At 38.0% G+C, this 25,883-nt stretch overlaps 1 protein-coding gene across 2 annotated transcripts in view; it reads left to right on the top strand.

Moving 5' to 3' along the window:
* The window catches only part of BMP5 (bone morphogenetic protein 5), a 52,251-nt gene that overhangs the window by 19,683 nt on the left and 6,685 nt on the right, over window positions 1-25,883 (top strand). For both annotated transcript variants that reach the window (XM_009978052.2, XM_086608317.1), the window contains exons 2-4: window positions 3,192-3,384; window positions 9,301-9,449; window positions 19,447-19,644. In XM_009978052.2, coding sequence (XP_009976354.1) covers window positions 3,192-3,384; window positions 9,301-9,449; window positions 19,447-19,644 — 540 coding nt within the window. The remainder of the gene's footprint in view (window positions 1-3,191; window positions 3,385-9,300; window positions 9,450-19,446; window positions 19,645-25,883) is intronic.

Raw genomic sequence — 25,883 nt, forward strand, 5'->3', positions numbered from 1 at the left:
ACTTCGTGCCATTTCAGCAGGTCAAAGGACTTGGGAAATACTCTATATTGATACTGAGCATTCATGGTCTTCCCTGACAAGGCATTTATTAGATGTAGAAGGGATCAAGACTTGTATATTATTTTCAATATTAAAATACTTAATATCATTAAATAACATTTCACTTTTATAACCTGTTTATCATTCTAGCCTTTAGTTATTATTACAACATCAACATCACTAATTTTTTTACAGTCTGCTATATAATGCAAGATCTTAAATTGCCTAAATTTGTAAAAATTGTTTATATGTTTTGTACATTGGCCAACAGAAATTTGCGGTTTGAAATTTTGGCTTCATTGTGGAGAGTGGGACCTCCCTGAACTCAGTGTTTTCCACAGTGTTCAGTGCCTGTTTCCTACAACCCTTCATTTCTGCAGGCTATTGCTACTCCCGAGTCCTGGCCTGCCTATAAATGCTGCCTGGACCCAAGGAAATTTTGAATTTGTGTCCCTTTCAGATGACAGTGTTGTCTCTTCCATGGGTATACATGGAAAGACAGACAAGTACTATCTGTATGAGCTGTAATATTTAATTTTGGGCCCATCAGGAAGCGGCTATCAGTGTTCTTTCAGCTGTTGTGAGTGGTCCTGAGAGAACCCACCGATAGTATCGCAAGGTATTGTAGATGTTTCTGTCCAAACTAGAGCACATAAGGAGAGAACTGCTGTTTCCAAACTAACGTTACTAATTAGAAGGTACTTGTAAGAAACTAGACAAAAGGAAACCTCAAACCCAAACACAAATGAAACAGGCCAGGAGTACTGGCATTCAAACCTTTTGTTCCACATCTAATTGTCATTCATATCACTAATATCACTCATAGTGAATAATGCTTAGTTACCCACGCATGCTGGTAAATACTTGTTGAATAAACACTAACCAGAGATATCAGAGATACATTTGACTTTAATATATTTTTCCTTTGGAGGTTATTGACAGATCTGTTCTACGTCTGCTTCGAAACACTCAGTCACAACCTTAGAAACTTACAGCCGACTCTGCACTAGAAAAAAATCCTCATCAGTTCAGTGCATTTGCATATGCTAATCTCTGTCAAGTTCCCTCTGAAATTAAAGAGTTTACATGGACATTAAAGAAAAAAAAAAAAGCAAACAACCCCCAAACCTCAAGTCAGGTCTCCGTATATATCTCACAGTTCAGAACTGGGCAGTGGAGCTGCTAAATAACCTGTATCCTGTTTCTCTTCAGTAGCAGTCCATTCATCTTCAGGTACAGAGCAGCCAGTTTACATGCTTCTGCCTCTTTTTTGCTTTACATTTTCTACGTAGTGTACGATGGCAAACCCATGGCTCACAAGTTAGCAGACAATTTTCCTTTTGTCAGCCAGGAGAAAGTTCATTCTTACAGAAGAGAAAGTGTTCTTATGGCCTATATATTTTATTTTTGGTGATTCTTATGGCAATACAGATTTGTACATTTTTTTAAAAAAAATATGCTAATGAAAACAAGGATAGTTTACATTTTTGAAAGAGTGAAAAGGAAGCATACTGTAAGGCACTAGCTACACGGCCACAGGTGACTTAACTAGTAACTACTCCTCTGAAAAGAATGTAAATACTTTTCCTTCAATAGCTTTCACTTTAATATGTCCATAACTGTAATCTTATAGGGCAAGCCAATAACTGTTTGGTTTTTTTTAGTGCATTTCTATTTTGTAAGACCACATATACATTATAATAATACACATGTGCAGGTTTATACATGTTTATACACACATAGAAACGCATGTGCATTGTTTATGTAGGTGTACACACATACATGAGCACATAAGTATAAATATACATATACTGTAGTAACATACACATTTTATTATTTATACATGTAATAGTAATCTAAATATGTGCTTTTTCAGAACTGACATAGTTCCTTCCTTAGATCTGAGGACTGTTAATAGTAAAATGCAAGAAAAGAGCAGGGATTATAGGAGGGAGCATTTGGGGAGCTGGGTGCGGTCATAAACGTTTAGCTGGTTACCAAAACCAAATCCCAGCTCTGACTGTTTTAGGCTTTGTCCACCATGAGTAAAGCAAAGCACCTATCTCATGAGGCAGGTGGAACTTCTCCAGAAGTGAGAAGCCCTCTCTTCTCACAGAGCACTGCGGCTTCACAGGTCAATGATGCATTGCACTCTGTGGCAGCGGAAACCATGGATCATTTTCCTTTCCACATCCATAAAGCCCAAAGTATTAATCCCATAAGATGGTCATCAGCCAGTACTGTGGCCTGTAGGTTCCCTTGCCACATCAAAACACGTATTCCATTGCAAATGTCACTCTTAACTTAGGGTCAGAACTGCAGCAGACAGTGGAAATAGCTTCAAATCAGTTGTAAATTCAAATAAACTAAAATCCTCTGTTTAATCCCCTTTAAAATTCTGTACAATCCTGAATTAAGCAATGACGAGGTTAATTTTAATTTTAAATTGTGGCAGTGTCAGAAGCAGAGAGACCTGCACCTGCCCACCCACAGTGCATTTGAGGGGACTTCTCATTCCTGGAGCGGGGCTCCCTTTGCCACGGGGGGTGCCAGAACCACTCAGCCCTGATTCATGGCTCCTTCTTCTGACCACCGGCAAGATGACGCTTATGCCACTAGACTACAACATGTGTTAATTTATAGGATGTAACTGCTTCTTAAAAATATAGCTGTCACAGTGCACTTCAGTAACTCTTCAGAATTTATTACGTTAAGTGGAAATGAGCAGCATTCCTCTCATCTGCCTGGTTATTAGTGGCAATTAGTGTTTTCCAAAGTCATCTATGGCTCCGACATTACTGCGGCTTTGCTTATGACTACACTGAAGTCCTAAATCCTTTCACAGCTTTTAGTTTGTCCATATTTCTAGCTACTTTACAGCATGCCTTTTTTCAGCTTTTTTTGATATTCTTTCCACTCCAGCTTCTGGAATTTGTGTAAAAGCCACTGAGATTTTTTCCTTTTGAACTGAAGAAACTGGGCTGGTGGAATTTCCTTTAACTGGAAGTATGTCTGGGCTTGTGGTTTTATTATTTGCACAGTTTCATATTGTCCTGTTTGTTTACTCCCAAGGACAGGGAACACTCCATTAATCGTGGGAAATGGACATTCATTTCACCTCTTTAATTTACATTCAACTCTTTTTCTTACAGTTGAAAGAGACAAGGACTTCTCCCACCAGCGAAGGCACTACAAAGAGTTTCGCTTTGACCTTACGCAAATCCCGCACGGAGAGGCAGTGACAGCAGCCGAATTCCGGATATACAAAGATCGAAGCAACAGCCGCTTTGGGAATGAAACCATTCAGATTAGCGTATATCAGATCATCAAGGAGTATCCAAACAGGTAACCTGTTGGCGTGAACGTATCATGTGTTGAAGAACATCTCGTGTTTCTGTCTAAGTAGGGAGACAATAACTGATCATAAACGTACCCTGGGCAAGGCACCATTGCTACCGCTGTGGCTTGAGCAGTATTAATTCCTAGGCAACGACAACAAATACTGAGCAAGAATGAAACTTATCTTCAATGTAATTTATTCCAGGTTTGTGGAGAGTTACGCGTCCAATCTCACCAAGTACTCTGCCCATGCACAAAGAGGATGAGAGTTAGTGTTCTCAGTGAGCAAATGGTGGAGTCGTATGCACAGTCTAAGCATCTGGATTTGGGAAATGCACCATTTGCTGACACTGAGGTACTACAAGCCAAGATTCACTTAGCTCCTTAAAGGCAGATAGACAGTTCAACTCTGTTTACTTTTGAAGAAGCATGACTTTTTTACATGTGTTTTAATATCCTGCAGAATGTAATTAAAATATAAAGTCATGCACTAACTTCAAGATGACATATGAACACTTAACACATTCTGCTCACCATAACTGAAAATTAAAACAATCGTAGAATCATAGAATCATTTAGGTTGGAAAAGACCTTTAAGATCATTGAGTCCAGTCATAAACCTAACGCTGCCAAGTCCACCACTAAACCATGTCCCTAATTGTCACATACGACATTACACATGAACAAATTTCTCATCTGATTTTGCAGAGCTCTGTGTGTGACATGTTTCTAGGACTCTACCAGACCTGAAAAAATGACCAGATTTCACCAGGCAAAGTAGCTAAATACCTGAAAAATCCCACTGAAAACTACTAGCAATTCCAAGCTTCTTCTGAAAAAAACAACATAAACCCAAAATTCGGATTTTGAAATTAAATTAGTTTATGTCTTTTCTCAGAAAAGGGAGGGAAAAAAAGTTTTGTTTTGCCATAAACAAAAACTTCCTTCATCCTGGAACAGATAAAACACTCTGGGCATGTTTAGCAAAAGAAAAGAAAATGGCAGCCTAAACTTATGGAGTATTCTGGAGGAAAAAAAATGACTCATCACTAGTTAGCTCAAAGGTTGGGCCAGAGTTCAAATCTCTTTTCTGCCCACAGAAGCTTGAGCTTTTACCTTCCAAGTGAGATCTCTGAACGTTAAGTTATAAAATGTTTATGGCTATAAATAGGGAGTCATTTTATATCAATGAAGTAGAATCAACAAGAGGGAGAACACTCATACTTCCAGAGTACCTTCTGCTTTCTTAGTAAATTTGGGGATGAACAAAACAGTGTGGAATTTTTTCTTCACCTCTGTCTTCAGCTTGCAAAAATTCTTTTGATGTTGGTTCTAAAAGAAACTTATTGGAGAAAGGAATGAAACAAGAAGGAACGAAAGATATCTTTTTTAAGAGCACAGGTCAAAGCTAGCATGATGAAAGCTCTTCACCTGAAAACAGATTGGGGAAACTAATGGGAAAAGTTAGTTTTTTAATCTATTTGATGTTTTCTTTTTTGGGTTTGTTTTTTTAAAATATTTTTCCGATAGGTGGTTTCTATTCTGTATTAGAGAAAGCAAAACCGTTTACTACTCTGAAGCAAGATCACAATTTAATATTATCTGACTTGTTAAAATGACAACTGTCTCTGTGAAGCCACTAAAGAAAGCTCTTGATTTATTTCAATATAAAATTTATCAACATTTTCTATTTCCATTTATGAACACAAAAGCCCCATGTCCTTTAATGGAAGCGTGATCCTAGAAAGGATAAATAATAATAAAACATAAAAAAATAAATAAAAAAATATACCACACATTTGATTTCACCAGTATAACTACAGAAACTTCAGAAGTAGACTGTTTCCCTCCTATTGTTGATTTTGCCAGTTTCTACTCATACATGGAGTATATAGAAGAAAATGCTTCAGCGGGACAGGATGAAAGAAGACCACAACCTCTCCACTGTTCGAATTGGAAACAAGGAACTTTTCCCACAAGATCCTTGATACCTCCAGACAGAAAAGCTCCCAAGAATTCTCATTTATTTATTTTTTTCTAATAAAGCCACAGCTTTTGCTTTGGGTCCCAGACTTCATTAGTGCTATTCTTGACTTTGTCACCTCAGCTTTGTCCTACATACATATATGAGATTTTAAGCGTAAAATTTTCAGAAGCTACGATTGCAGAATGTGAGGATGAGAGAGCTATGAGGGTGGTGAGATGTGGCAACACGTTGCCCAGAGAAGTTTTGTATGCCCCATCCCTGGAGGCATTCAAGATCAGGTTAGATGAGGCTTTGAGCAACCTGGTCTACTGGAAGGTATCTCTGCTCATGGCAGTGGGGTTGGAACGAGATGGTCTTTAAGGTACCTTCCAACGCAAACCATTCTACTATTCTAGGATTCTATAATATCCCACACTCCTTATTAGTGCCATATCACAGTAAAACTGGTGGGTAAAACCCTTCTCCCCCACCCTTCTTTACTGTGAACAGGAAACATGAGTGTCTAACAGGGCTCTGCAATCCCAGACACAGTCCTGTGATGCTTTCAGGCAAGGAGTGGTCAAGGTGTAGGGTTTCTGAGTTGCAGACTAAGGATTATGTTGTAGTCTCGGACATTTTTCTGTCTCAGCGGCAGCGTGGTCACTGAAGTGTGCTTGTATTCAATTCGCTCGGAGTTTACTGGAATTACAGTCTTTGGGATTGAAGTTTTCTGTTTGTTCTAAGGGAGCGTGTAAAGCACAGCCCGTGGCAAGGCGAACTTTCCTATGCAGCCCTGCCAATGTACTCCTACCCAAATCTTTTCTCATGACAAAAATAATGTAGTCCAACATGCCAAATCCTTGTTCATGATCTGGTGGCAGCTAGCCACTAATTTAACTAAACCCCAAGGATTCTTCCCGCATTAGGGAATCCTCAAGTGGCATTAAGATACTAATGCAGCTTTCTGGAATGAGGCAAGAGGTGAAGTAGCATTATGGGGATGGCCTATTACATAGTAATCGTGATTTGATCTGTTCAAAACTTTGCTGGGTTTCAAGGAACATATAGTTGCTTTATTCCACCTTTACTCCTTAAGTGGCCCAGGAGATCTAGAGCTTCTTAGACGTTCTGCCCACAGCTTCTTTGCTGAAATTCTTGACTGTGGTAGCATTTCTGCTGTAGACAACTGGTCGTTTGGGACCAGGCTGAGATCACTAAACTTAAACAGTCTCCATAAAGGTAAAGCCAATCAGCTGTATTCTGCCCGAATGTGTTCACTGTTGCATTTCAGGCTATTTACGACATAATGCCTTACTTTTTTATTATGTGTTGTGGGCTATTTTTTAAATAGAAATATTTTTTTTAAATTAGAGCCAAAATTTACAGCTGTTTTTCATTTTAAGTGTGATTGTTTTTTTCTTTTCACAGAATGAAGGAGAATTTTGAAATTAAAAATGTCATAAAATATGGTGAGAGGTTTAAGTGAATGACATCAGCTAATGGGGGAATCCTGATCCTGGAGCTCTCACTGCCTTCTCAGGGGTCAGGTTTTCACCCTATGTTAGTATCAATTATAAAAAGAATTGGCTTTTTTCCTGACAAATACTTTGAATGTCTGTAGTAAATTACTGTTATGTGGGCTGAATCATTAGCATTGATCTGGAGACATTTTTCTCTATTCTACTACGTGTTCTTGAGAATCCGTTTTAGTTTTCTCTAGGTACCCACAACTAATTTTTGGTTCGTTTGCTTAGTTAAAGGGCAAGAACAATCTTTCTCTTTGAGTTTATTACCTTAGCCAGATCACTATACTTGTAGGAAGGCAGGCAAGAAGATTGACGTATCAATGCTAAAGACGCTTTGGTATGAGTTTCTGCTGCACTACAAAAAAATGAAGTCATATTGAAGAGAGATTCACAGGGAAAATTTGTCCTTTATAGGGATTTCTGGACTGTACCATTAGCAGTGCCCTATTCCGATTTGGCATATGAGACATTGTACATCCTGACTTTTGAGAACATTTTGTATCAATCCCTGCAAAGTTTGGAGCTGAAAGAATCTATATGGGAAAACAATTACGTATTCTAGGAGACAAGACAAATGTGAAACTACAGCACTGTGATATTGTAACATTTTATATTCAAACAATTTTACAGTTTTCTACTAAATCTACTGAATGATAAAAGAGATATTTATAAATAAACATCTTAAAGACTGTCACATTCAGAATTAAACTTTTCAGCTTTAAAGTTCTGATAAAATTGCTTATTAGAGAAAAAAGTTGGCATTTAAGGCTCCAGCAAGTACTATTTATGAGCTTGCGGTACGTTGTTAATTTGTTTAGTGCTAGCATAGCAGCTCAGGCTCTTCTGAATTGTAAGAGTGTTTTCATGTTAGCTCCAGAGGGAGAAAGTATGTTTTCTCCTTGTGTGGTCATTAACACATTTCTACTAGAATGTAAGTGATAAGAGCCCAGCAAAAGATTATCCTTTAGCAGAAGAAAAGAAGGTGGCTTGAAAGAAAACCCTTTAAATTTTCTTATTTTTTTTTTAAAAAAAACAACCCTCCTTTATAATTTCTGAGCTCTTTAACCTGATTCTGCAGATGTTTCTCACATGTAAGTAAACATATGCTTGTAACAGCTCATTTGATCTTGTTTTCCAGAGTATTGAACATTCGCAGTTTCAAGAGCTACATGAGATGTTTTTTTTACTATCAGACTTTCTAGGCATACTTACAGTGTTAAGTCTAGAAAAGACAGTAACTTCCTACGATGTCATTGCAATTAAGCAACATGAGAACAGAGTGACAGGACATTGTAATTTTAAATCCACCTTTTATACACAAAGCCTGTTATTTCTGTCTCTCTTACCTCTTTAAACATATGTTCATGCTGTCTGTAAGGTAACAATACCTTTCCATGGTCTGTGTAAGTCAAGTCTGTCTTTAGTTTACTTGGACAGTCAAAATTTAGAATAAAATCTTTTTTCTTGTAAATTATTGTTTTGATTAGTATTTATGTCAGAAAAGAAATAGGTTTCTATAACTATAGATTTAGATTTAAAAGGCTAAATGGTGAAAACAGTTTTTAATAATGCATGTTGCTTTGTAGAAGCATGTAAAATGAAACTGATCAGAGTTAAATATTGTAGTAAATTATTTGTAATACAGATGTGGTTCTGGAACCAATTGTGTCAAGAGATATGTGAAAAGAGAACAAATAAACAATCCATGCTAAACATTTAGTAACACGATTACACTAACTCCCCTGAGCAGCCCTTCTGAGTGGCCCTTCTGAACAGCCCTTCTGAATTACTGGAAGATTTCATGGGAACAAATCTGAGAATATATAAGGCAACTGAGGGTTAAAATGTAATAATTGCATTATTGAATAGATACATAATCTCCACTTTGATATAGGGACTTATTTCCTAAACATCTGTACTAATATGAGACTGTCTGAACTGTCATCTATTCATGTTTTGTCATATGATATATTTGCTGTCATATGTTAATAATAACAGTTTTTTTTAGCAATGCTACGCCTTTGAGGTTTAGTTGAAATTGGAACGTGATTTTGACATTTTTTGTCTTTTACACTGAACGGTTTGTAAAAGTAAATCTTCCTGAGACATTCTCATGCTGAAAGATGAATCCTTTATGCACAGCCTCAATTACATATTTTGTATATTTATATCAGGAAGCTGGATTTTTCACGTTTTCCAGAGCTGTAGTTTTCACATGCTGAGACTCATTTCAGAAAGGCCTCTCAGGGGAAATACCTGTATTATACTTAACAATTACATTTTAGCTACAGCACATGCTGTACTGTGTCGTGATGAGGATATGTCAAAGGATTATTTATTTGGACTCCAGGAAGTTATTGTCAGCAAGGAAATTAAGGACAAAAAATAATAATATTTGAATGCCTTAACTCTCTATTTTCTTTAACTTAGGGATGCAGACTTGTTCCTGTTAGACACAAGAAAGGCTCAAGCTTCTGATGTGGGCTGGTTTGTGTTTGACATTACTGTGACCAGCAATCACTGGGTGATTAATCCACAGAACAATCTGGGCTTGCAACTCTGCGCTGAAACTGTGGACGGTAAGATTATAACCGTAGATCATAATGCCGTGTATGCTCTTGTCGTCTCTTGTTGGGAACCTTTTCTGCATGGGTGATTTTTAAGTTGACTGGGTGACAACTCACTGAAAGCTTGTAAGTGAAGAACACAAGACTTATCCTGCCATAGCTGCAGGATAAGCTTTCTATTAGTCTTAATTCTGTAGAATACGACAATCATAAAGCTAACCAAATCAAGTAAAATTAAATGAAGTTTGGGATAAAAACTCCGACATACAAAATAAAGTTTTGTTTTAATCTTCTTCCACTGATTATTACATTCAGGAAACTCAAGCAGATTTGTGGAATTTTTGTTTTAGAAAGTTTCTAGAGATCTTTCTGGGCTGAAACATGGAGTATAAAAAAAACCTCAGGACCATTCAGGGTATACCTCATAGTCGCTGAGACTGATGTTGGAGAAAGGTTAACAATAGGATAACGCGAGATCGGTTTTCTATCATTTGAAAAAATTAATTTCAAAACTTTTTTATCTTGAAATAAGTTAGAAATTTGAAATCTTGAAAATTTTAATTAGCTGGAACTCATAAAGAACACTATCAAAACCGAAACCAGAGCTGTAGGGTTTTTAGTACAAATTTGGTAGGCTACTACATTGTTCACAGTTACGCTCTTCATTAAAAAGTGAAAATGCATCTCAATGCAAAATAATATTTTTAAAAGAAATGTTCTTTACTTAGACTTCTCTAGAAACTAATAAAAAGAGACTTATATACTGTTTTTTCTGTGATGGTTCACCTAATCCATACTACTTTACAAGCAAACTTTCAGATTTAGCTCTTTCTTGTCAAAAAGCTTTTTCTGTCAGAGGTCAAGGGATCTATGATGCCTGTTAATCTAAACCTTAGCTGACATAATGTTAATGAGTAGCAGAAGAAACTCTGGTGTAAGGATTAATATTATTTTCTTCTTTCTTTGTTCTGGCTACATTTTCTCATTGTTTTTGATCTGAATTCTCCCTCAGGCTCAGCTGGGCTGTGAACAAAGCCTCTCATACTTTTTCAGCAAGTGCTCCGGCTGCGGGAGAGTTATGCAAAAACTGTCCTCCTTTAGGCACGATGCTTAAAGAGGGAGTTGTCAGGCTTGAACCAGAGCGGACGACCACTACCCCTAATATTGCCTACATGGTCAGGATACAGTCAGTGGAAAAGGGAGTCAGCAGTGCAAAGCAGACCACGTCGCTGCTGCGTTCAACCAGCCTTCAAAGGCACCGCACCTGAGCTCAGGCTGTACAGGGAGCGGCTCTGCTTTGGCGAGGCCATTTTTAAAGCCTTAAAATTCTGGAGAGGTGACACCTCCGTCAGGCATCCAAATTAGGTGGGCTGGCTTCTGGCCAGCTTTCCTGCTCCAGAATAAACTCCGTCCTTGACTTTTTTTCCAGGAGATTCAAATACAGAGATTCTTGAAAATTACATGTCCATGAAAGGCATTCATTAAGAAACCCTGGAACCAGCAATTTGTTGGTTCTAGCCTCAAAATTATATCCGTTCAGTAAACAGCAGGAGAGTTTGTATGGGTAAAAGGAAACCTTTAGGTTAACACAATGAAGAAATTGTAAAAGAACAGTTTATGTAAATATTTCCCCTGTCCTACTCCCAAGATCAGGAAGGTGATAGATAATTTTCTATTTTAAATTCCAAAGCCACAGGCTGCTTTACCTTCTGCATCTCACTTATTTGAATTTCTCAACACAGCTGCTTGAGTGAGGAGGGAATTCCCCTCTTCCCTCACTTTCCGTTCCCTTTTCTGTTTATTCGTTCAAGAGTGCCCTTCTAGGGACTAAAGTTTTCAAAGGGAAGACCTGTGCTATACCGCTTCAGCTTAGCATCAGGCAAATCATCCTTTCATGCTCTTACAATTTTGCTCTTAAGGCTTTGATTATTTTTATTGGGTTGCTGTTACTTCTGGAAGCTATTAGAAACACCAGCAGTTGAATGACATGTTTGTGTACAGATGGAACATGAATTTTTATACATGACTCAGTACGTAGTGGACTCAGTTTGTAACTCAGAGAACCCCACTCACCTTCCCTCCAACCAGTTTTCTATGAAAGCTCAGAGACTGGTTCAAATCAACCGAAAAACCTTCCCTTGGCTCAAGTGAACTTTAGGCTGTGCAGGTGTGAAGTACATTTCTTCACTCCTCCAGCTGTTCATTGAGTTTACAGGAGGCAGAAGAGTTCTGGAGAGATCTTTATGATAAGAACTGATCCATTAACCTTTCTATTGCCACAGATATTAAACTAAATGGGATTCTATTAAGTTAGAGGATCCCTGTTTGAGGCATTCAGGTGCTGCATTGAGGCCTTGGATAATCAAGTCCATAAACAAATACTAATTTTTACATTTACTTACACAGCACTTTTAAAATGGGGTGCCAATAATTACTGAGACTCCAGGATGCTACTATGTTGTTGTCATTACCATTAACAATAATATTTCTTACAGTTATTTTTCAGTGATTTTTTAGGCAATTACTTGTGTAGCTGTATTTCTTTGGTGATCCCTGAAGATGGTGCATAAATAATAATAATGTCTACGTGAGAAATAAAAAAAAATTGTAACTATTTAATATAACAGTGTGATAAAAACAACTTTGGAAGAATGTCTGGTTGTCGTAATTCATATTTTTTCGCCCTTTGGAAACGTTGAAAAAGTACGAAAAAGCCACATGCCATTGGAATGTGTTTTCTTTTTTCTTTAAGACAGTATTTGGTATCATATGCCTCATTTTAGCATGAAATGTAGACTTTTTCTCTTAATGGGACGTTTTATTTTGAACAGTAAGAATAAAGGTTTGCATGACACATATGGAAGCTGTCAACATATAATGCACTGTTTCCCTGGGGCTGTGGTAAATTAAGGATCAGGGGGTTTTTATTCTCTTTTTTAATGTCTCCTCAACATTCTGCAGCATCCCCTTTTGGCCGACTCCCTCCTTTTGACACCAAAATTCTCCACGGTGTTTAAAATGAGAGGTGATCATTTTCACACTGATGGAAGTGCGGGTGTTGGATGAATTGCAGCCTAAAAGCACTGCAGATGCAGAAACAGTTCGAAAAGCTCCACGTGATGCTTTTCCTGTATATATACCATATGTCTCCTAAGACTTAAAATATGTTCCAGTGAATCAGCACCTTTGTACCAACACTTAACATTTTTGTAATTGGAAGTTAGCAATGATTTGAACATCCCTTTTACTGGAGGCGTATAAATAGCTGCAAGAATATTCCTTTGGCCATTTACATCCATTGCTGAAGAGAACCTAGTGCTGTCTACAGAACATGGGAGAGAGAGTTAATGTGTAGTGATGGCTATTGATGATCCACAGAATAAAACAGCTTCTAAATACACAGCTCTCAATACAGCATCCTGAATAGCCCCCACAGCCATGAAGTTCTGGGCGTTTTCTTAGATTACTAAAGCTCTCAGTCTGTTTTCCATCTGCCTGCACGTCAAGGAGGAAGAAACTGATAGTAACTTTGAAAAGCCCAAGCTGATTAAGGTGATTTCTGTTACCACATAGTCCTATGGAAGGTTTCTTTGGGCTTTCTTGCTCTTTGAGGTGGGCAGGCAGCAGCAATCCTCAGCTCCCTGACTCTGACTCTTACTTCAGGTATTTATTTTTTTTCTCAGAGCAAAGGGAAACTTGAAAAACACAGGTTCCTTGATTCGAGCAAATCCTGGGGAAGGCCAATTCTCTCTCCAGCACACATTTGGGTACACTTCCACGTGTCCCCTGGAAGGGGTTTTGGCTCCTAATCCTACATGTTGCAGGAAGGACTGATGAGGTCCTTCTCCAGTGATGATGGGAGACATTAAGAGACACACTTTCTCTTTTTTAGCCTGGGCCTTCCTAGGTCCCTTTCTCCCATGAAGACTTCAGAGTGGCAGCATGGCCACATGCCACATTCTTTATGTTGCAGAGGGTGGCTGGCTTGCTTTCAACCCATAGCAACCTGTGGCAGCACCCTCGCTTCTCTAGGTAGTCGATTGCATACTTTACATTGGCCTTGGTATCACCTTTACAACACTGGATGTTATCATTCTCATCCCAAGGTTGCCCCTAGTCAACCTTGGCACCTGACTTACATGACCATGGTAGCCATCAGGTTCTCTGGAGGATGCTGCTGGGTTGTTACATTTAAGTCTCTTGGTTGATCTGGTACTTACAAGTCAAAGTATCAGGAGTGAGTTCACCTTCATTAGTGTCCTTACAGTGGGGGAATTTAGGATATATATATTTATATTGATGTATATATGGACTTTGGCAGGCGATAGCTCTGCCTAAATTGTGAGCCATCTGGAAGCCATATAGCCATGTTAGCACAGCAATGAACCTGAGCTAATATATGCTGCCCCTCAGCAGGTTTTATTAGCTTGGGCTCAAGCACTGCCTAAGTACAGCTACACGAGTTCTGGTTCAGAGCTGACTTTGGCCAAAGTCACACTAGTAAATTAAACATGCTCAGGAACACCATGGTGTGAAACAAGCCAGAGGGATATTCTCTCAGTCTCCGAAACAGGGTGATCCCATGGCAGCTGCCCTCTGGGAGAGGTCCTTGGGGTGCTGGGGACTTTGTGGTGTAGCTGGGATAGGACATAAGTGCAGCAGAAGCACTCTCCCACCCTGAGCAGAGCGAATGATCCAGCTCTGGTGCCTTGGAGTGCTCCTGGGCACTCTTTAATTTACTCAGATAGGTGTAACCCCTGTTTCCAGCTGGGTCAGAAATACAGCCAGCATTTTCTTTTGTCTGCTTGTCTGTTAGTAAGAGCGCACTTACTTTAAGCAGGAGAGTCAGGGAGGTGAGATGGGCTCCAGCTCCTTTTCCTGCCACCACTGCGTCCTGGTGCATACTGGTCCTGGCTGTACAGCTGTGGAACTTCTCCTCCACTCTGCTCCCCAGACAGATGAAGGACACATCTGCTTCTCAGCAACAGTATTTCAGAGATAATGGCGTTTGTGCTTTTTTTTAATTCAGAAGGTTTTTATCCATTTTATTATTTGGTGGATGACTAATTAATTTAGTCTCTCCTGGTTTTATGGTCTTCCTGACAATGTTTTTAACAGTGCAGAAAAGCTCTAGGACTCCTATAAACCATTCACAGTTTAAGTACACTAAACTGAGAGGATAAATCAAGTACTTAGCAAGCATATTTGTGTATGATTACATCCGATTTTTTGTGTAAGGATACACGGTACTGCCACTTTATACAGCATACCATGGTTCCTAACATGTTCCCAAGTGCTTTCTTTAAGAGCTTTATGAATACCAAAATCAATACAAAAAGAGACGCAAAATTCATTCAACTGAACTGAATAAAAATAACAATATGTAAAATTTTAAAAACAAAAGTGGAATCTTTGGTTTTGACTAAAGCTGTGAAGCCGAGGAAATGCAGAACAGACCATGCAAAACCACCCATTTTTAGGAATTCCTTAAAGCCTCTAGGGAGCAGAAGAGTTAATAAAACACATGAAGCTTGTTTCAAAAGCTTATTTTATCTTGATATAGATAAATGTATCCACCAAAGGAAAATTTTGCATTACAGCTTCTGTAGATGATACAATAGAGATGGTATAAAATACTTTGGAGTGGTGAGGATGTCCTATATATGGACCATCACATTTGTGTTGTTAGGTTTTCTCTTCTTTTTTTAATAAGCCTTCGTTTAAGCTTTGGTAGCCAAACTCTGTCTTAATTATTTCGTTTCTCTGAAGTCCCATTGCTCTCAAGAGCATTGTTCAGGCATGAGAAACCACACAAGTTTCTATCTAATTTTGAAAACTACTTTGCGAGCTTTCAGACTCAGAGCCTCAGGATGATTTTTGTACAAATATTAGATGGTATGGGACCTTGTATACTCAGGGTCTTTCTCCAAAACCCCTTTCCCAATCCTAATTTCAGATATCACTCCACATGAGGAGGAAATCACAGGTGTGGCATTGGTAATTTCTTTTTTCAGTGAACCAGAAATGAATTCTCAACATCACTAAAGCTTTTATTTCTATCTACAAATATATAAAATTATTACCAAAATAACTACTGTGACCTAGCAGTAGTGGTTAATCTGTAAAATGTGTTTTGTGGCTTGCTGAACACTTTTGAAAGTAAATAAGTTCTTGTTTTTCATAACAAAACGAGTGGTTTGCTACAGTTCGATGACTCAGGACAAAATAATGGATCTTGGAATCACTCGTTGTCCTGTGTTGCCAGTGTAAATCTGGCCAAGACACATAATGGCTGAAAGCTCTTGCAAAATTAGCGTCTGCTCAATGCCTTACATAAAATATATAGTGCCTGAGGAGAGACAGCCAAGTTACAAATCTTACCACTGTCATTGGCATCCACACTGGCGATCCCAGAAGTCAGCTTTCTGAATGTCATGAAAAACGAGGCGATGCCTTCAGGTCAGGACTGTGAGACAGATTGTTATTGAAAGCTTGAAGGGCTCTTGCATTTCCATTTTGAGGGGATGGGGGGTAGAAATGAACTTTTAAGATGGAACTTGATGAGTTCATGAAAAAATTGTATGATACGACTGCATGTCATGGCAGAAAAATGGACGTAGTGGCACAGTAAATAGCTCCATAGTTATGATCCTGAGTGCTATTCCTATTCTGTGGGTTAAAAAAAAAAAAAAAAAGAACAAAAAATCAAAACTGTTGAGGTAGCACCTTTTAATAAGCTGAACTTCATAGTTATTTTTGCAGCAGCGATTCCTTTATTATAAGGGGGCAGGATGTGAAAAGGTAAATAATATTCATTCAGTTCAGTCAGTCAAACTGGCACTTCCATACAACCTTCTATGCAGACTGCTAAGGGCACTTTACTATCAAATAGAATAAAAGCCAAAAATCGGTTTAAATGCCAAGTCAAACAAATGTATTTTGCCAAAGACTCAAAATCACATGAATAAGGACTAAGGAGTTCAGCAGGTTTGGAACATAATGCTTTAAATAAGTCTTAGTCTCCAAATATACCTGTCAATATGGAGAAGAGAGAATAAATTGTCATAGCAGGATTAAGAAGCACATGCCAGAATGCAAGGAATACAAAGGCTCTGGACTGTCCTCGCATACAGGAAGTCCATCTGTTATGCCTATTTGTTTTTTCTGCATGTAGGGGCAATTGCAGCAGCCGGGCTCAGCGGAGCCATCTAGAACAGGCAGCGGAACCTGGTTCTTGTTACAAAGGCCAGTTCAGGTTAGGGTAAGATTTTTCTTACTGTATTCTGAAGTCCACACTACGGACAAAGGCGAGGACTGCCTAACGAGGCCAGAGCACACAGATGGAGCTACTGCTGTGGCAGAAAGCTTGATGCATTTGAAATACCTCCTGTTTGGGAAGGGGCAAAGCTTTGTATTCGTAGACTGAAGGAAATCTCCCACGTGCACACATTCTTTTTTTTTTAATTCTTTTTTTTTTTTTTAATAAAGGATAATAGAAGTTCTGTAAATGCAAACTTTCTTCTGCACAGAAGCAACCTAAAATGGAGACAACATATGTGGTTTGAATTCCCAAACCAAACAGTTCAGAGATCCTGAGAAGAAGAAATATAGCGTCTCAGGGGCAGCGTATATTTTAATTGCTTCATCTTCTGAAAGTTGCAGTTAGGCTAAGGTATATGATAAACCGAGAGAGAAAAGTTTCATGATGGACCCACAGAAGTCAATAAAGGTTTTCCTGTTGACTGCACTAGAAGCAGACTCAGTGCATATACCATTCACGGATTGAACAAATGGCTTCTAAAAACTCAGGCTGGCTGCTTAAAAGATCAAGCAAATAAAGGAATAAAGACACATAAGCTGTTTCTGTGTGTAAAAAGGCTGTGGGTTACAGGATTAATTTTTTATAGTATATCTCTACACCCTAAATAACCAAGTAAGCCTTAACTTGTGGAATCTTAATAGCCATCTCATTGCTGGAGTCTAAAGGAAACCCAGAGGAAACTTAATAATATTAAAAGTTATTTTAAAGGGAGTTCACATTGGTTTGAAGGATATTTTGCTTCGCACACAATATCCACCATTGTAAATTCAGAGAACCTAGATTTAAATTCAGAAAACCTCCACACATCTTTACAGCCCTCAGTATATAAATCTAATAGTATTCTTAAAGTGTCCACCAGTAAGGTATTAATCTTTTACAGATAAAATTAAAATTCTGAAAGTCATTGGAACAAAAAATAAAGAAAAATAGTAAAAATATTCCCTCTAGAAATGAGGGGAAACTTGGAACTTTGTGGTAAGAGGCTAGTTTGTCCATGTTGCAATGAATAGAGAATAGTCTGTACAGTTTTTCATATCTGACTTGCAAGAGAAGATTGGAACATATAGAAATTAATGTTACTGAATTATTTAATAGTAACTCAAACACATGAAAAGAGGAATTAAAGAAACACAAGACTAAAAAGTCATTTAAAATGAAATCAGAAGCTTCAACAAATATAGTTTTCCCTTGCAGTCAAAAAGTAATTATCAAAATTGTTCAGAATATGTTGCCAATTACTCTGCTCCATAACTGCTAACTTTCTCAGTTCTTCTCCTGCCTTTGCTGGTCTCTCTGTCACTGGAAACATCTTAAACCAATTTAAAGTGCTACACCTGAATAAACATGTTGTAAAAGTGTTTATGTATTGAAGTGGGTCAGTTCAAGGTATGGTATTTGGCTGGAACTTCTAATTTCTCTTTTTACTGCAAAAGGGCTGCCAGAAGGAGGAAGTCTGAGCTGAATTAATACATTTGTTACAGTGGAAGTAGAATGGAAACTACTTTAACCACAAATCAAACTGCCTCTTTCATTTACACCAGTGATAGAGTTTTTCTAAGAAATATAGACTCTGGCGTACAGCCACTGTAAGTTTGTGTTTGAAAAGGAAACCTGTATGCTTATTTCTATAAGGTTTACTCCTATGCTTATTTCCAAGTTCTTTTTCAGGATGATTGAGTTAACGGTATTATACGTTTGTGAGGCAGATGCTCCTTCGTTGCCCACATAGCAAACTTTTCCAGTCAGTTCGGAGGAATCCCCAGGCTCCCTGATGCGGTGCCTGTGCCCGTACCTTCCCGTTTAAAGGAGCTCTGTGTCCCCCACCCAGCACAGCTGCACAGCTTCACATGACACTGTCTCATTTTCTGACGGTTGAAGGGTTCTGCATAGTACACGTACGCACAAAAGTGTTTATGCTGCCAAAATAAATTCTGTTAAGAGCAAGGGTTTATTTGCTAAAATGTCACTGATGCAGTTTCAGTGACTTGTTTTGCTTTCTTTTCTTTTACTGAGGTTTAGATCCTGTAATATAGTGAGCTTACCACACAGTCCTGACTGAACAAATATTTTAAAGAAATATGCACATCCCCTGGGAACAGAACCAGAGTCAATAACGTACATATTTCAAAGTCCGTTCTCTTGAACCACTGGATGCCTTCCTACCTTTACTAGTGAATGAACATCGGTTTGAGTAACACTGCACAATATTTATTTTTAAAGCAGAAGTATATTTATTATCTACACTTCTCTTTGCTACTGATTTGCTTTGAGTCTATAAGGTTCCACATCTCACACTCAAGTGATGCAAAAATTAGATGACTGCACCTCATTAGCCTTTCAATAGCCTACAGACTTTAATGGGGCTCATTTATTTCTCAGTTCTATAGGTGTATATGTGAGACTGAAGGAGAATATTTGAGTAATGAATAAGATATATAGCATAGAGGCCACAGTTTTATGCAACAGCAAGCTACCAGTAAAGCTGTTGAAATTTTTGTAAATTGGTGATATTTTTTTTTGTCTTTAATATTCCATTTAACAAAACGCAGTTAGGAATTTTAGTCACATGACTTCAGGATTATGGGTAAAATAACCCTTGTCACGCTTCAGTCAGCAGTTGAACTCCCACTGTGGCTTCAGGAGGGGCAGAAGTTCACCTTTTACCTTACTATCTCCATTCGTCTATAGGTCGAAGTATCAACGTTAAATCTGCTGGTCTGGTTGGAAGACATGGACCTCAGTCAAAACAACCATTCATGGTTGCCTTCTTCAAGGCAAGTGAAGTGCTTTTCCGTTCTGTCCGTGCAGCCAACAATAAAAGGAAGAATCAGAACCGCAACAAATCCAGTAGTCATCAGGAGTCTTCTAGGATGCCAAGTGTTGGGGGTAAGATGAAGCTATGATTTACTAGCCTGTTTATAGGAGTTATGGGCACTTGCTCAAATGCAGCGGAGTCACAGCAGCTCAACAAGATATTGCTCATTGGCTGAACTGTCAGAAACTGTGTTCCTACTCCATTTCTACCTGCCCCTCTAGTTTTACTTAAATTTCTTTTTTTATGTTGGCCCTGAGCATGATCTACCTTTTGTGAGTCAGGTCACTTACATGTATCAGGGGTCCTGGAGGGTGAAATGACAATGTAGTTTGGGAAAGGCTGTATCTGAGCTTGAAACTAGTTCCACGTAGTAGGCAACAGAATGAGATCTTTGCTACTCATGAGAAAAACCCAACTGCTTGTCTAGGAAGCCTCAGCAAAAGACATTTTCACTGCCTCTCAGCTGAAGAAGCCAAGATGTAACACAAAAATCTGAATACTGGAAATAAGGAAGCTTAAACAATCTGAAAGTGTAAACTGTCCATGAGTTCAGACCAGCTGACACATGCTGATGTAAATACACGGAGTATCCACGAAGCGGAGTGAATTCGATCCCTTACTTACCTGAAAGGGACTGACAATAATGCACGTGAAAACATTGTTAGTCCCATTAGAGTCTAGAGTAAGTTTTGCTCCAGTTCTTTCCTGATATGCTCTTTCAGGTGGAAACACAAAATCGCTTGCCAAATATTCTCATTTTTGAACAAACATTTCTGCTTTTCAGGGACAGGATGTGAAAATGTATTTTTCTAAAAGCATGGCAGATCTAGTACGAGCACATTGAAACCTCAGTATAGATGTTATTCGTAAGCCCTGTGGATGCTTACAAGTAAGCAAATTAGTATTCAGTGGAAAAAATTCATCCCTGGAGTGGAACACATCTGTTTGAGGAGAACCGTAATTAGCATTATGTATTACTTAAATCCATCTCAGAACCTTGAAAGTGGTAGACTTTCAGAGACCCCTCTAAGATAACATATAAGCCTTTCCCTGATCTTCTGCACGTGGATGAATTTTGCCTTATCAAGCACAAACTGCTATTGAGTTGCTAAAGGAGTCATAGAAATTATTTGAATAGCTTATTTTTCTAAACTTATTTAAAGTTTACCTGGTGATCTGCTGGAATAAAACCCTAATTTTAAGGTTAAAAATTAGTATTAGAACATTCTTTGAAAAAAAATGTTTTTAATCTACTGCTTCAGTAGTGGGATCAATTTTGTGTATGATGTGTCAGTAGAAAAAATACTGTGCCCTTTCTGTAGTTTCTGCTGAGGACCTGGAGCATAGTTTTTTCTGAGATTGATGACTTAGATGCACATATTCCCTCTGAGAACCCTAGCTTTTAAAAAGCCCCTGACATTTGTTAAGGCAGCAGGGATCTCTATTTACAACTGTTTTTTATTTGTTTTGTTTTTTTTTTTTTTAGTATTGTCAAGTTTTCCGATATTCTGTATAACTGTACCACAAATGGCTCATCTGCACAATTAAATTCTAACCCCTATTAGTTAATATTGCAGGGGAGCAGTTATAAATAAATAATGAAAAAAGTCCCAAACTAGACAATTTTATCTTTTTACTAGTAAAAAAAATAAATTACATGCTCTATAGCAGAAAGGCATTTTTCAAATTATTCATTATTTATAAAGTGATATTGACTTAACATTCTCTCTTCATTAACGGCTTAGATGTCTTCAGATTTTTTTAAGCGATGCAGGTTAAAAATTGACCGAGTATCTTGTAATTCAGATGTGGTTTAAGCATGCACATCAGTTAAGCTTGCCAGCTGATGCTCACTCTAAATTCTTTCACTTCAGCAGCGGAACTGAATTTGCATTTTCTTCTGCAGAAACTGTTCCTTCTGTTCTACTACTATCATATGATGCACTTCCCTATTCTCATAAAAGGGCTGTGGACTTAAGGACACAACATGAGGGTGGTGTTTTTGGTTTTGTTGGTTGGTTGGTTTGTTTTTAAATACAGTCAAACATGATCTGTGCAACTGAATTAAATCCAAAATACCATCTCCTACCTCAACGGTAAGTAAAATTCTCTCTGCACAAAAAAAAAAAAAATAAAATTCATATTTCCTGGAAAATGTCTACTAATTTTGACAATTACATTATTTTGAGAGAGAGGAAAATCATCAAAGCACAAAGTACACACAAGGTATCTAAAAATAAGTATAATACTTTCGGATTGAATCCCATTTTTCTATTCTGTGAGGAAATGAGAATTGAACAGATTTGTTAAGCCTCCTTGATTACAGCAGGAAAGCTGAACACTAGCTCCCTGCTGGTTTAACCTGGGAAAAAGTCAACCTTAACACATGCCAGCAAGTTGCATTGGCATGAGAATCGCCTCAGGAAGAGCTGTCTGTATGTCTCAAAACACCGGTCAACTTCATCTATGCACCCAGTCATGCTCCAGAGCTGTTTTAAAGCAAGAAAATTCAGAACATCTCTAGTGAAATAAGCATTATGAAACAAATTTTCTCCTAACCTCTTTAGGCCCCCAGTCTGCATAAGTGTAGAGAAACATCACTATGTATGTTCATCCATGCCAGACCTCTGTCAAAAAATGCTGCAGTTCAAGAAAACCACACTTGTAAAACAAAATTAGGTTAAGAAGCACCTGCATATGCAGTTCTATCAAAGGCAGGGGCAGCGACCTCTGACTGGAACTAAAGGCAGCAAGATATGAGCAGGCTGGAATAGGTGTCAAAACTGAAGGCAGATAAATAACAACAGTGTCACACAGCAATGTCCTCCATAGCAAAACCACTTAGAGTAGCTTCTGCACCATGGCAAATCAGTTTCCATGCTCTTGTCTTGCAATTTGCCACTTTATTTATTTGGGTGCCATTAATGATCAGTGATGGGACTTTTCATTCTGAAAGTGATTCAAAACACTTTTTCTTTTAATAACTATTGCAACAATGCTCGTTAAAAGTTGCAGAAGAGCATACTGATGGCTACAAAGATAAAGCACAGATTCTATCCAGATGCTCCAGCGCACAAAAAAGACATGAAGGAGAGAACAAGTGTTTATTCCCAGATCTTCGTTTCTTTGCAGAATACAGGCAGTCCTTCCATGGGGAGAGCCTGTCATCAGGGAAAAGCTAAACCCTTCTACTCACCAGCTCCAGGAACCGCACAAGCAGAGTGGTTATGGTGCATCCCTGCAGGCTTTGGGAGGAGGCTGATTCTCCTAGTTCTCTACAGCTTCCAGTAATGAGTGACACTTTAAAATTATTATTCATCTCTTCATATTTAAACCAATGAAAAACCCAAAGAATTCTGTCCATCATCTTCCTTATGGCAATACTCTCTGACGCGTGACACTGTTGATGTAAATGACACAGTGATGGGCAAACGTAATTGTGTGGTGTACGTCCTTGTTTCTAAGCTTGTTCCATAATCATATATCTACAGCATCTAAGTCAGATACTGACAGTGAAAAATGTTCATCTACATGGCCAAAGGTTATGTAGCCAGACCCAGCTAGGTATGCTGTCATTTATATGTCAGAGGCTTTTGTTATACGTCTCTCCGCACATCAATCCCAAATTTCCTAGTCATGTCTTGCTTTTCTCCTTACTTTTTTCTTCTTCCTTTTCTGTTTTTTTTTCCCTCTTTTTTTCTTTTTTCTTTTTTCTTTTTCTCCTTCCCTTTGCCCTTACCTTTCATCATCTTCCTTTTGCCCCTTGTCTTTTGTCTTTTGCTTTTTTTCTTTTGCCACTTTCTTTTCTAAATTCTTGGACCTCTGTCTGTGGCTTTACTGTATTCTCCACATATCAAAAAGCAAAGCCCCACTGGGCAATTCAGTCCTTCCCTCCCACCGGACAATACATTTTTTGAATTAGTCATGAAGATATACACAAAAACAACATGAAGAAAATAAAATCTATATGTGTCAGTTATTATAACAGCTGGGCAAATGTTGACAGATTTGAGGTCAGCATCTCTGTGTTGCTAAGAACTTCAAGAGAAGACGACCTCAATGCAGTGGAAAGACAGACAGAATTAAACTTAGCATTCAGACTCCACCTGCCTGCTGATCACAGAGGACTGAACTGTTTATTATTTACCCAGTTGTATTTTTGTCAAACTGTAGATAAAAGGAAAAACAAGTCAAAGCAAGACAACTTATTCCCAAAGCACACTATATAACACTTCCTTAAAAAAAAGTCTGGCTTAATTTTATTTAAACATCATCTAAAAAGAATTACAGTGTAATTGGGCACTAGAGGATATTCACATTTAAATACTGAATAGTGACTTACACGAGGAAACTCAAAACCAAAGATAGATAATTTTTGTTCGTAACGCAGTGAGATAAAACCAGAAAACAATACCTAACTCTGTAGTTCCTGTATTTTATTGGTTGGTGTCACACTAATTAATTGAAAACACAGTACTTTGTGATAGTATACATAAACATGACTATATGTCTTTATTTTCCTTGGGAAAAAAAAAAACAAACCAATCTCATATTTTCTTGCCCTCCTCTCACAGCTCTTTCTGCTACATAGGGGTTTGGACCCCAACTGTGGTCCCTGAATAGCTGAGGAACAATGTTTTCTTAGTCACAATAGCCTGCAGTTTTGATTCTTCACAGAATAAGCACATGGGTCTTGAAGCTACAGTATGTGAAATTGGATCCTTGGCACCAGATCTTATTATAAATGTCACATTTGATAGTTATATGAAATGTTACATTACACACAACATTTATCGTATATGAAAGATAGAATTCAAGGAACACAGCCCGAATCTCACTTTCTTCATAGGTGTATGGGCTAAATGGTTTGCAGATATATGTCTGCATACAAAACGCAGACTTACCAGGTGTTCTGGTGTGACACCTCATCCACCACTGGTTAACCTATATTCAAATAATTCAACATATCGAGACAATGAAGATATCTATGCAATGACTTACATATTTATTATTCAGCCTTTACCCTTTAACTGTAGAGACTTCTGCTACATTCTGGTGCTAAAACTTCTGTACACATTCTTAAATATGAAAATTCCATGACTGACAGGAAACTGGCAAAAGCACAATTTTCAGCTTTCATTTGTTTGCCTGCTTGGGTGTTATCTCAAACCAGATTGTGACTTTCCTGACTTTCTCATATGCATTTCTTTCCCACATTTTTCATTCAGTTTTTTTTTTCAAACTAACCTGCATTCTATATGACTGAATTTTAAATTCCCGCTAATAACTGAAAGAGAAAAGCTCAATATTTACATTTTGTGAGCACTGATATTAGTCAAAATCAGTATACAGATCGTTGTAAAGAGCGATCAGTAAAATGCTGTTCATTTTTTTAGTTAAATTTCTTTACTCTCTATTACCGTCACCTTACTTCTAATGTGTGTGCAGAACATAATAGGTTATTACAGACAACTCAGTACAAAAGATGACTAAGGGTTCTTGGTTATATTAAAGGCATACAAATTTTTGAAAACTCATGATGTCCTAGGGACATGTATTTTCCTTGCTTCCAGTGGCTACTCCAGAAAGACACAAGACTCCCATAGTATGTGAGTATATATTTTAACACTACATGTCTTGGGGCAACTGAGAGTATCTGAGATGGCAGCAGGTAACTAACTACCTGTGGAGAACCTTTAATGACTGTCACTGAGAATCAGCCCACGAAGGGCTAGGAAAATACCATAGGAAAGAAAGTAGTATTTGTCTTTAAAAAGGAATGAGGATTTGAGGTACTATAGCGTAGAAAACATGACAACATCTCTGGTGGTACCAGAACAAGTTATTTAGTACTGCAAATGGATATATCTTGACTTGTGCAGAGCTTTTGACACAGTTTCAGGAGATATATTGGGGTCCAGGTATATTCAATTAACAATAGGTACATAGCCTGTTACAAAAAAAAAAAAAAGTATACAAAAAGGGGATTTGAAGCTGATAATTTGACAGTATGGTTTTGCTGCAAAACTCCTGTTCTGGGATATGCTGCTAGAAAATAATCCAGAAATTGTAAGAAATAATTATTTTACTTTATTTGGCACTGTGTTCAGTTTTGGCCATCACATCTTCAGAAAGACATAGAGAAACTGAAGAGAACTCAGAGAAGCAACAGTAGCACAGATCGAGACAGTTGACAAGAAGCAGTTGGTAAATATGCAGAAGAGCAATTTTAGGCCAGATATTTGGAAGAGTTTTCTGCAAGGATAGTAAAGCGCTACAATGCGTTATCTCACAGACTGTAGAACTCCCT

This window comes from Tauraco erythrolophus, chromosome 2 (assembly GCF_009769465.1).
Source record: "Tauraco erythrolophus isolate bTauEry1 chromosome 2, bTauEry1.pri, whole genome shotgun sequence".
Taxonomy (NCBI): Eukaryota; Metazoa; Chordata; class Aves; order Musophagiformes; family Musophagidae; genus Tauraco; species Tauraco erythrolophus.